Below are 12,200 nucleotides of genomic sequence, written 5' to 3'. Positions count from 1 at the left end.
GTCTAACCTCTGCTTGTAGTCCAGGCCCTCGCATCCTGGCAACATCCTTGCCATTGAAAAGGACATAAAGTGCAGGAGTAACTCAACAGCTCAGGCAGCATCTCTGGAGAACATGACTAGGTGACTGATTGTGGGGAGGAGAATTAGGTGTGAGTCCAGGGGGGGGGGGGGGGGGGGGGAGAAAAGAGGGAGGGGAGGAAGGGGGGGGGGGGAGAGGTGGTGGTGTAGGGGATAAAGAGGGGGGTAATGGGGGTGGCTGTAGGGATAACCTAACATTGGAGAATTGCTTTCCTCCAGTTTGCTTGTGGCCTCCCTCTGGTAATGGAGAATGCCTAGGACAGAAAGGTCACTTATGCGAATGGGAAGGGGAGTTAAAATGATTGGCAACCAGGAAATCCAGTAGGCCTTGGTGGGCCGAGCGCAAATGTTTGGCGAAACAGTGGTCAAGTTTAGGCTTGGTCTCGCCAATGTACAGGAAGCCACATTGGGAACAGCGGATGCGGCAGATGAAGTTAGAGGAGGTGTACGTGAATCTCTGTCACACCTGGAAGAACTGTGGTGGACCCTGGATGAAAGTGAGGGAGGGGGTGTTGCATCTCCTGCGGTTGCAGGGGCAGGTGCGTTGGGAGGGGGGGTGGGCGGGGGGGGGGGGGGTTTGGGTGGAAAGGGATGAGGGAACCAAGGAGTTGAGGAGGGAGCAGTCTCTGCAGAAGGCAGAAATGGGTAGAGGTGGGAAGAAACGAGTGGTGCTGGGATCTTGTTAGAGGTGATGGAAATGTTGCAGGATGATATGTTGGATGTAGTGAGGATCGGGGAACTCTATCCTTGTTCAATCTTCAGGGAGGGAGAGTGAGAGAGGAACTAGGAGACACAGAGGAGATGAGGATGAGGGATCCATCAATGGGTCCAGCACCAATCCCTGAGGCACACCACTAGTCAAAGGCCTCCAGTCCAAAAACAACCTTCCCCAATACCCTCTGTTTCCTTTCATTAAGCTCATTCTTTATCCAGTTAGCTAGCTCTCCCTGGATCCCTTGCGATCTACACTTCCAGAGCAGCCTATCACGCAGAATCTTGTCAAAGGCTTTGCTGAAGTCCATGTAGACTAAGTCTACAGTCCCACCCTCAGTCTGAAGAAGGGTCTTGACCCAAAACATCACCCATTCATTTTCTCCATAGATGCTGCCTGAGTTACTCCAGCTTTTGTGTCAACCTTCAAAAAACCCATTGAAATTCTTGAAGCAAGGCTGTTTGGAACAGTACTGTCAGATTTCTAATTGTGAGTCAATAGATTTCATCAGAGCTTTATTGCACATTTTCTAAAATTAAACAAACGACATAGTACAAAATCTGAGCTATGTGGTACAATGGAAATCTGGCTGATTACAAGGTCACAGCGGATATAAAATATAACCTTTGCCAGATTATTTCTATTGAACTGTTTGGATTTCAATGGTTTTACAAGATGAAATAGTGAGTGACACTCATAATGATCTGAATTCCACTTAACCAGTATCCCTATTAAACGTAACTCCAATGCGCAAAACGTCCAGTTCCATTGTACCACTTTAACTCAAGCCGCCGAGCAATTCTCTTAACAATATGAGACAATGAAAGTTTGGAGTCTTCTTACCTTCAACCTTACCTTATCACAATTTTCACACTCAAAGCGTTTTCCGCTGTCATGTGACATTTGATGGCGAATAAGGTTTGACTTCCAATTGAAGGCCTTTGGACATTGGTCACACTTATATTCACGTTCTTCACTGTGAATTATCATGTGTTGTTCTAGGCTGCACAAACAGGAACAATGAGACAAAGAACCTTTAACTCCGAGGTGAGTCCGCACTTTACAAGGTCGGACACGACTTATTTCACATCAGAAGGTATCTGCTTCACCCTTTGTGATGCTTGGAGCTGAGAATCCTAGGATGAACCCTAACTTTGCTGCACTCAGTTGCTGAGCAGTTGGGGTATTGCAGGTAGTCTTGTGTAGGAAGGAACTGCTGGTTTACACCAAAGATAGACACAAAAACCTGGAGTAACTCAGCGGGTCAGGCAGAAAAGGAATAGGTGATGTTTCGGGTCGAGACCCATCCTCAGGACAGAGGCAGATAGTCTTGCTAGTCCAGAGCTACACATTCGCCAGTGTGTTAGTTGGTGGACTAGGCTGAGCAGTAGCGTTGCTCAGTGTTGCCAGTAAAGGTATCACTGGGCAGTGGTGTGTGGTTGAACACTACACTGACACTCAATAATGATGCTGGGTGGGATGAGGAGAGGAGAGGAGAGGAGAGCAGAGGAAGGGATTCATGTGTGCGTTGGGGAGAAAAAAAATAGCGGGGAACAAAAATAAAAGGTCATGCCAGAGAACAACATTCGAGGGAAGAAAATCAGAAAGTCGACAACAAAAAGAGTGCAGGTTTAGAGTCAAATAATTACCAAATAAGGAGGGATTGTACCGAGCCGTTACTACAATCAGCGACTAACAGACTGGGAACTGCAATCTGAGAACAATCCATTTGCAAATGTGCTACAGGCTGCATTTATAAACGACTGTATCATTCACTTCAATAATATATTCTCATTATTAACTATTATAGCTGAACAGACTTTCAGGAAATGACTGTAAGTACATTGCAGCTTCTATAAACATTACCCATTTACAAATGACTTCCCTTCTATTCCCCCTCCCCCCAAATCCACTTGAAAGAGAATGGCAAACAAAAACTTCATCTTGCTAAATTGCTGGAAGTTTCAGCAGGGAGGGACTGAACCTTTTCAAATTAATCCCAGAGGCACGGAGAAACCATAATTAATGCACGTTTAATAGAACTTAACTCAACTAATGAATGAGCAGTTTGCATTTAAACTGCACCAAGTGATAAGGACATCGTTCACTTCAAACAATTTCTCAACATCGGTATTTTTAACTAGAGAAATTGCTTTTGTCTCTGTTGTATTTGCCACTCAGTTTTAACATCTGTGCTAAAATAGCATAGCGTGGAATTAGGTCTAAAAGCTTTGAATGGGTGAATACTCATGTGCTAAACGCAGACTCTATCTGCCCTGTAATGCATTAAAATGCTGCGCTCATTCTAATCCATTCTTTCTGTCAAGTAATTGATCAACGAGGCAGTAAAATGATATCTATGAGTACTTCAAGTTAAAGAATAGACATGTGTCATCGAGGCACAGGGTCAAAGTCTAAGTGATAGCTTCTTCGCAAGAAATAGGCTTCCCAGAGACTTATTGGAAGTATGAACCCTGGAACTGTTCAGGAAGCATTTGAATGCCCCATGGGGACATGTGAGGTATTTCTACATGGATTGGTTAGGAATGATCAGCCCAACCTTATGATAAAGTTGCTGTGGGTACTGCTACAAATCCTTGTGTAAACTCTGTCACTTATCTTTCTTGTGTGTGGCCCCTGTTGCTAAAGACAAATGCTCAGAATTTTCAATTAAAATGTAAAAAAAGGTAAATAAATCAGAATTTATGCAAACAATAAAAAAGAAGTTGGAACATCTTTGGTTCAAAAAAAATCTGAATACTGGCAACCTGATGCAGAGGCCAATTGTCTGACTTAAAGCTCCACCTGTTCGAGCAGCTGTGTGCTTGGAGAGAGACAGGGATACAGCTGCTCTTTATACACTGCAACAAGTGGCAGCATCAGTGGCGCTGGTGGTGATGGGGTTAAACCCCCCCCCCCCCGCCTCTCTCCACCCCGTCCCACTCTCCAACCCCCCGCTCTCTCTCCATCACCTCTCTCACCACCCGATTCCACCCCGTCCCTCTCCCCACCCCGTCGCCCCCTCCACCCACTTCTTACTGGTGAGGCAGCCAGCAGACCTACCTGTATTCGTTGGGGAATATGCGGTCACAGTCCTTGCATTCGTGCAGCTGCCCGTCGTCCAGCTGGCCCTGCTTGAACTCCTCGTTGATGGTGGTGAAGATGGCGTTGGCGTTGTTGCAGGTGTACGCCTGGTGCCGCCGCAGTGCCACCTTCGAGCGGAACAGCTCGTCACAGTCCCCACAGCGGTACCTCTGCTCCTCTGCCAAGGTCACCCGCCCGCCCAGGGGGAGCAAGCAGGCGCGAGGGGAGATTCAGAAATGAGGCAAAGTGTTTAGCTGGGAGCCAGATAAAGCCATGCAGAAAACTGTGCAGGCCGATTGCAACACAGGCCTGTACTGTACAAGCATAAATTATTGCAGTCCAAGTTCAAACAAATTAAAGAAAGGGAGCAGCTATTATTGAGCTTATGAGGAAGCATCCTGATGCCTGTGCCAAGTCAAACAATCCTCTGGATGCTGTACATTTTCCAGAATAACAACTGGTGTGAAGGGGTCACGTCTGCCCCAGCTCTGCTCCCACACTTGTTGCTTCAACAGTAGCCAGGCCAGTGTAGCACTCCCCCTCCCCCCACCACCATCTCCCCCTCTCCTCCCCCACTATCCCCTCTGAGACATTGCCTGACTATCTTGACTTTTCTTAACAGCATTTGGGACAAAAGAGGAATGTGAGTAAAACAAATAAATCAGGCCTTAATGGGGGTTTTTTTTTAAACGGAGTGTAAAAGAGCAGAGTTGTGTGTTGATTGTACTCTGATCTATGAAGCCAGCTCCTCCAGGGACTGGACTCTGTGCAGGTTATTCAAACTTCACTGTCTGCTTCTCTTCTTGTTCTATACTATGTTCCCTTGTACTGCCCGAGACTTATTTTGTAGTCCTGAAGTTCTTCCCTCATGTGATAAGGCAGCTGACCGCTGACCCTGTCAACATTCTGAAGCATACATGAGCCTTGACAGTGTGTGGTGGCATAGCAGCTCAGGTCCCTCTTCACACTGTGCACCACTCAGAGTGGGCTATTGGAGCAAAGTCTTGCAGAGATCTCCCTTTGATCTCCTACTCCTCTTTCCCCCCACCCCAACCATGTAGATGAAACTGTAGAATTCAATACCACAGACAGCTGTAGAGGCCAAGTGATTGGGTATCTTTAAGTTGGAGGTTGACCGGTTCTTGATTAGTATGAGTGTCGGGGAGAAGGCAGGAGAATGGGGTTGAGTGGGAGAGATAGATCAGCCATGATTGAATGGCAGAGTAGACACAATGGGCCGAATAGCCTACTTCTGCTCCTATGACTTGTGAACTGATGAACAACTTAGCTTCCTCCATCTGAGATCAACCAGGTCCTCACTGACAGAAGGAGACAAAAGAGTCTACAGGTTTGTACACAGTGATTAAACAATGAAGTACCATTGAACTGTAAATGGATCTGGCCTCAAACACAGTGGGACTAAAGCCCTCAAGGTTCAAACATGCAGCGTGAAACTTAATAAGGTTCAGCTAGACATGGATGTAGCTTTATGGAATTTAGATGTCAAACCTAAACCAGTAAGGAAGTGAACAGTCACAATGGTGCAGCTATGGTTTCACTACAAACATGACTTCACTGGCTGCACGAGGTTTAAAACACTCTGTGTTGTTGCACATTGTCCTTCATCCTTGGTGAGTTGGATTTACACCATCAGCATTACAATTATGAGGTCAGGGAGGAGAAAACGGAAATTAGCAAAAAGATAAGTTGGAATGAACTATGGTGCAGTGAGTTGACCCTGAGTAAGTTTCCATTGCAAGAGCTGCAGGAGCATCACCAGCCGTGCATTGGATGTGTTGGCTAGGCACCCATGCAGGTGCCAGGAAGCGGATGGGTGAAACCCACCAACTGATGCCTCCTCTATTGTCCATCCGAAGAAGAGGGAAAGCCCTGAGCATCTTCTCGGGAGCTGGCCAGACATCCATTTGGGTACTCTGGGGCTGAGAAACAAAGGCGTGGACCTCATTGAATCATGGCCACGAGGACACAATCAGTAATAGAGTCAGTGCACCACCTCATCACAATCGGTTGAAGAGGTCTCACTGCAACCAGACATTAGAAAACTCAAACCATCCCACTTTAATGAGACCCAATTGGAATTGTTAACCCATCTTACCATCAAGATTTGGTGGCATTGTCCCATCAGGATAGACACCGTCCTTCATAAAAACAAGAAGCTCATCACCCGATTTAACCTCTTTAATTACTTTATAGTAAATCTAGAAACAGAATTAAAAATTAAGTTATCTACTTTGCTGAATATACAAAGGACTGTCAAGTTGCACAGTAAATAATGTAAATAGCAAATTATTCCTTGATCTGTAGAATGAAAAGGGATCCCATAGATTTGTGGGATTTCCATTTCTCCTACAGCCCAGTGCTGTCACTTCTCTTTACAAGACTCCCTACAGGCCAATCGTAGCTCTGAATATCATTCTGAATCACTTGTGCACAATTGAGTTCATACCCAAAATGAACGATTATTTTAAAGGGCCTGTCCCACTGTACGGGGTAATTCAAGAGCTCTCCTGAGTTTAAAAAAAAAAGAAACTCGTGGTAAGTACGTAGAATGTACGTAGCGGCTTGTTATACTAACGGCAGGTACTCGGGAAACGTGGTAACTCGTGAAGTTTTTTCAGCACTGTGAAAAATGTCCACGAGAGCCCCCGAGTACTTACGAACGGCTATTACTGTAATTCTCCGAGTTCGAATCAGGGGAAACTCGGGAGAACTCTCGAATTATCTCGTACAGTGGGACAGGCCCTTTCCTCATCTGAATGTTTCAAATGCAGAAAGATTGACAGAATTCTGCAATCCAGAAAGAGAACAACCATTTTCCATGCCTTACACAAGAGGGGTTGGGACAGTGTTTATTCCAAAGCTTATGAACATGCATTGAGTTGTCATCCAGAACAATGGCAACTAACTCTCTGCTACAGGCTAGACCTCTCGCTGTCATTTTGAAGCATCAAGGTTCTCAATTTGCCCCTTAAAGTTATGGTTCAGTTCAGTCTAACAGTCCTTTGTCATATTATCCATCCTGACAAATCTAAAATGGCCGTTCCAACTAACACAGACCAGGGATGGACTCAATGTGGGTAACACAGAAAGGGGTCAGATACCAAGGCTTCTGTTCACCCATAAACACTTCTTACACTTTGATACATGCAGAGTGGCTTTCATGAAGAACCTATAGAATTGCATTATTATGTATGAAATATACCACACCAAGTCATTGTGTGTTTACTGACATGCTGACATGCAAAGGGAATCCCAGTGCAAACTCTCTGGTTGAAGAGTATATAGACAGTAACCATGATCCTATTAAGGTGTAGACACAGGAACTGCAGATGCTGAACCATCCTATCACCAACTAGAGAGCAGTCCTGTGCTACCATCTACTACATTGGAGACCAGACCCTTGGACTATCTTTAATCGTACAGAAGGATCTCAACCTGAAACGTCACCCATTCCTTCTCTCTAGAGATGCTGCCTGTCCCGTTGAGTTACTGCAGCATTTTGTGTCTACCTTACTGGATTTTATCTTGAACTAAATGTTATTCTCTTTATCCTGTATCTGTACACTGTAGACACCTTGATTATAATCATGTGTAGTCATTTCATGAGCATACACCAAAAAAGCTTTTCACTGTACCTCAGATAAGGTAAATTACTGTAAACTAACTCAGAAGATTAGGCAGCATTTCTGAAGAACATGGATAGGTGAATCCATGGTCTCAAGAAATGTTGCATGTCCCGCTGAGTTACTCCAGAACTATGTGGCTTTTTTTTGTGAACCAACACTTGCAGTTCCTTGTTTCTCGGCCATTTTGGAGATTGGGTTAGGTGTTCCAGCAACAGGTCAGCATTGACAACAAAGCCTCTGTGATGGAATATTTTGAAGAGCATTCAGACTAAGTTTATAAACATGTTGACGAGATGCTGCCTAACCCGCTGAGTTACTCCAGCACTCTGTGTTTGCAAAAGACAGTTACTTGCATGAAAATTATTACCATCGTAGAAAAGTTTTTTGGATTAGCCTGTTGCAACACAAATAGCGCAAAGAGAATTGAACAGGTACAGAAATTTGATAGGAGTTGAACTGAAATTTGTTGACCCCCTAAAGACCCAGTGACCTGCAACCCTCCCGATGCAACGCCATGAGGTCAAAGCCACAGTCTGAAGGTTAGAGTCTAGAGGCAAAAATGGTCAGGAAAAGAAAAGAAAAAGTATCTGAAGTCAAAACAATTACATCAGCTGCTAAGTGTTAGCAGAGCTTATTTTTGCCCTTGGGATTAGCGTCAAGTATTTGTTGGGGGAAAATAAATAGAAAGTGTTTTACTCTGCTCTGCGCAAGACGAGAACATTGAACAATACACACAACACAAACCACATGCCCCTGCCCACAACCCTTCCACTCCTCCCACGCCCACAAATATGGCAACAGCTACACTCGGTGGCAGCAGGCACAAGGCAGAGTCTGATGATCATAGTCGTGCCGGCTGGAAATAACCAGAGTTGCTGATTTGTTTTTTGCTTAATTTGCGATTGGGCTGACGACTATATACATCTCCCTCACACAACCATCACGTGAGACGTACACGCACAAAGCATAAACATTATGTACAAACACACAGACATGAAAAACAATGAGCAATGAGCACAACACACAAGTTGCAGCTGGAGTCACTAGGAAGGGCTGGTGCCAAAGATTCAGTGTCTGGGGGAGATCTGGGCAGACAAATCTCTTGCATGTACAACAAAGATCAAATGGCAACAAATATCTCTTGGACCACAAAAGAGAAACAGAATCCTCCTTGGAAATAACCCTGGGTTGCGGGAGGAGGCAGCATAGGTGAGGACGCAGTGGCTCAGGGAATAGCCATTTAAAAGAATAAATCCCTGGGAAAAACATAGAATGCTGGGAAAATTCAACAGGTCAGGCAGCAGCTGTGGAAGGGTTATTTCCCGGTCAAACACCAAACATCACGACTGAGAGAGATAGAAAGCAAGTTAGTTCAAGTAGTAGAAAAAGTGGATGGAACAGAGAAAATACCTGTAATACAGTGAAATGATGTACTCATTGAATAGACAGTTAAGTCGTTCTGTCTGTGTAATGTTGTTAATGATGTGAAGTCTGGGGGATGAAGAATCTAACTATGAACATGGTCTAGCTATGTACATGGACGTGAAATGAAAGAACAAATGTTGATATTATTTGGTGTAGGTTGTGGGTAGAGCCGCATTTATTGCCCTTATGCGGCTTGGGTGAGTGACGAGTCAGCAATATGTTGTGCCAGGGAAGGCCTATGGGGAATGAGAGGAGCCTGCACTCCCTTCAACCTTCAATGGCACGAGGTAAGGACAGGAACTCACTCTGACCATCAGCTCCAATTGGCACCAGGGTCAAGGTACCACGGAGACACAATGTCAGGAGAGGATGCACACACAGGTGGGCACGTACTCTGGTGTTTTTACCCCAGCCAGAGGCAACAGAGACAGGGGGATTCGTTCATCAATCCATCAATCAGTGGCACCAGCCCAAGTCATAGCGTTCAAAGCTGCCCCAGTACTGCTCCTTTCCCCCTGACCCTCCTGTTAGCAAGCCAACAAAATGATTTAATGTACAGTACATTTGTGCTAATGGATCCAGATCGTTAACTCCAATGGCTGAGAACTCAGATCTCATTCAAATGCTGCAAACTCTGGCCACGGTAGGACAGACGAGACATACAATGACTATGGAGGAACTTGCATCTTTGCAATAGCTCAAGAGGGGAGTGGATCAGCCTCCTTTTCATGTTCTGCTTACTGCAGAAGCTATCAGCTGGTCAAACTAACTTCTACACTACAAGGTTTAACTTTGTTGTGAAGAGCTGCTAGTTCGGGCTGTTTTCTCTCATCCAAAATTCAAAGATAGAAGTGACAGATCAAAGTCTTTGTAACTGGTTAATTCAGTTTACAGTCCACAGCCCTGTGTGTAACTAGAGACCCACATTCAGCAGGAATGGGATTAGAGTGTTTATGCTTTGGTTGCAAGTATTGATTGTGTCCACTAGGAGGCCCCCTTGTCTAGCAATGGAGGCATTGGCCAGAATGCCCCCATGCACAGAGTTAGCTTGGTCTTTCAAAGTATCTCAAGAGAAAGGAAAATAACGAGTGGCTCAGGATTATTTTCACATTATAATACCTTTTCACGTTTCATAAACAGGTTATTTTCCTCAACATTTACTATATTCAGCATTTTAAAATGCTAAAAGCAAACCTCACAATGATCAATATAAAACAATAAATGAAGCTTACTGAAAAGTGTTCAGGTCAGCACAATAAATAAAGTTTGTGATAGTGACTTGTGTTTGGACGGAGATTGCGAAGAGACCTCACAATCATTGCTGCGATGGTATCAAGACACCACTGCAATGGGACACTGACCTTGCCTCAAACAGTTAGTTCTTTGCTTGTTGTTACAATTAAATGATGCAGCTTCTCCAGATGTCTGGATGAACATCTTTGACTTCCCATTAGTTAATTCACCTGCATTCCCTGTGTGAAACTAGTCTTTGTTTCATCTTTATCACTGTATCTCGCTGCACAACTATAATAAACCAACGCTGGCAGTGTCCATCTTACTTGCATCTCTTACACCTTGAATGTCCTTGACAGTGTGGGTTTGGAACCTGACCTATGTTGGTGTTTGCCTAACCACCCAGTATCTCTGTTGCACCCACCAAGGATACTTCCTCTCCTTATCCATGCAAGGACCAGCTTTAAGTCTTCAAGTGCAACGTGGAAAGTAAACTTAAAGCACAGCCCCCTTTCAGATGTGAGTGACCACAATTTATCCTCTGAATGTCGGGTGGTCCTTCCTTGCTCACTGATGCCCCATCTTGGAATGCTCATGTGGACAATCTACGTCGGGTCTGGCCATCACTAACAATTCGCAGAGAGCCTAAATTGGCAGGGCATTGCCGTTATGCTAGCTTATGCCTGGAGCCTCAGTGTAGAACGAGGAGAGAACTAATTGTGTACTATTGCTGTTTGACATTTGGGACCAGACAGGTTCCTGGAAGCCATCAAAAATAAAAGCAATAAAGCAAAAAAAAAAACATTAATTAAAGAGTTAAAGTGCCTCAATCACCATTAAATCCTTGCATACTGAACTGCCATATCAGAAGATAAATCTCTGTTTCTCTTTTCTCAGTTTTTATAATGAATTTTGTAATTTGTAAAAGAAAGTGAAATAAAAGCACAAGGAACTGCTTAAAATGACACATGAGCGACATTCGATTCTCCCTCAAGTAATACTGAGAATAAAATCAGAAAGTGCTGACCTGTGATTGTGCTTAAAGTTGTGGAACTCTGTTACTGTGGGCCTCAAGTGCTGGACTTGTTTGAATGGTCTCCAAATTGCTAACTTGCAAACTACTGTAAAGTGTGCAGCAGTACTAGGCTGTGTGTTCGGCAGCAGAGGCAGAGCCTTCCGCCCCCTTGACCACCTCTTCATCCCTTTCTTTCCCTGTGCTGGTGAAACTCTATCTCCCTCTCCCTTCTCTCCGAGCTCCGTCGAGTGGTTTGAAAGCGCTTTCTGTCACTCCCACTAATCACATCAGCCAGGCTTGACCTCTGAACCTTCCTCACATTGTGTCTCTATTACAAGAGATTTCAACACCGTGGCCATTCATAAGAGCAGCGAGTTAAAATGGGCACATCAGCCCTGGCACCAAAAACCGAAGGACCTTTCCATGCCTCTTAACAAGTCAGCTCCATCGTGAACTAAATCCAAGCTTTAAACCAAAATTATGCAGCACTCAGTTTGTTAAATTCAGTTTAAAACAATTACTATTTCAGCACTCAACAAAAGACACAACAATAAAACTCGCCTCCTGAAGGGTTTGTAAAGATACAAGCACTGTTTACCAGTGCTAAACAGTGGGAATAATGTGCTCGTGATACAGTGGATCGGGCCGTAGCTGAGATTTTTTCAAGTGTCAAGAGTTAAGATTGTTTTATTGTCATATGTCCCAGATAGAACAATGAAATTCTTACTTGCAGCAGCACAACAGAATATTAGTACACTGTAAACACTATAATAAACGAGAATAAAAAGTTCAGTGTGTGTGTGTATATATATATATACACACATACATATTCACATACACACACACATATAGAAATATACATATATATATATATATATATATATATATATACGTACACCAGTACACATACAAACAATAAACAAACAATAATAGTGCAATAATAACAATAATAGTCTATGTAGTTCAGAGCTTATTGGAAGTTGTAGTGTTTAATAACCTGATGGGT

At 44.1% G+C, this 12,200-nt stretch overlaps 1 protein-coding gene across 12 annotated transcripts in view; it reads right to left on the bottom strand.

The window, feature by feature from the left end:
* Window positions 1–12,200, bottom strand: part of prdm16 (PR/SET domain 16) — a 771,474-nt gene that overhangs the window by 102,821 nt on the left and 656,453 nt on the right. For 7 of the 12 annotated variants that reach the window (XM_033047847.1, XM_033047849.1, XM_033047848.1 and 4 more), the window contains exons 4-6: window positions 5,991–6,093; window positions 3,854–4,052; window positions 1,634–1,793 (exon numbers count right to left, since the gene is read on the bottom strand). In XM_033047847.1, coding sequence (XP_032903738.1) covers window positions 1,634–1,793; window positions 3,854–4,052; window positions 5,991–6,093 — 462 coding nt within the window. Of the gene's footprint in view, window positions 1–1,633; window positions 1,794–3,853; window positions 4,053–5,990; window positions 6,094–11,206; window positions 11,451–12,200 lie in introns of those variants that run through there. The other 5 variants (XM_033047850.1, XM_033047859.1, XM_033047854.1 and 2 more) reach the window with 2 other exon arrangements.

Source organism: Amblyraja radiata, chromosome 31 (assembly GCF_010909765.2).
Source record: "Amblyraja radiata isolate CabotCenter1 chromosome 31, sAmbRad1.1.pri, whole genome shotgun sequence".
Lineage (NCBI taxonomy): Eukaryota > Metazoa > Chordata > Chondrichthyes > Rajiformes > Rajidae > Amblyraja > Amblyraja radiata.
The sequence above is the reverse complement of the archived record's forward strand: the minus strand, read 5'-3'. Positions and strand labels throughout refer to the sequence as shown.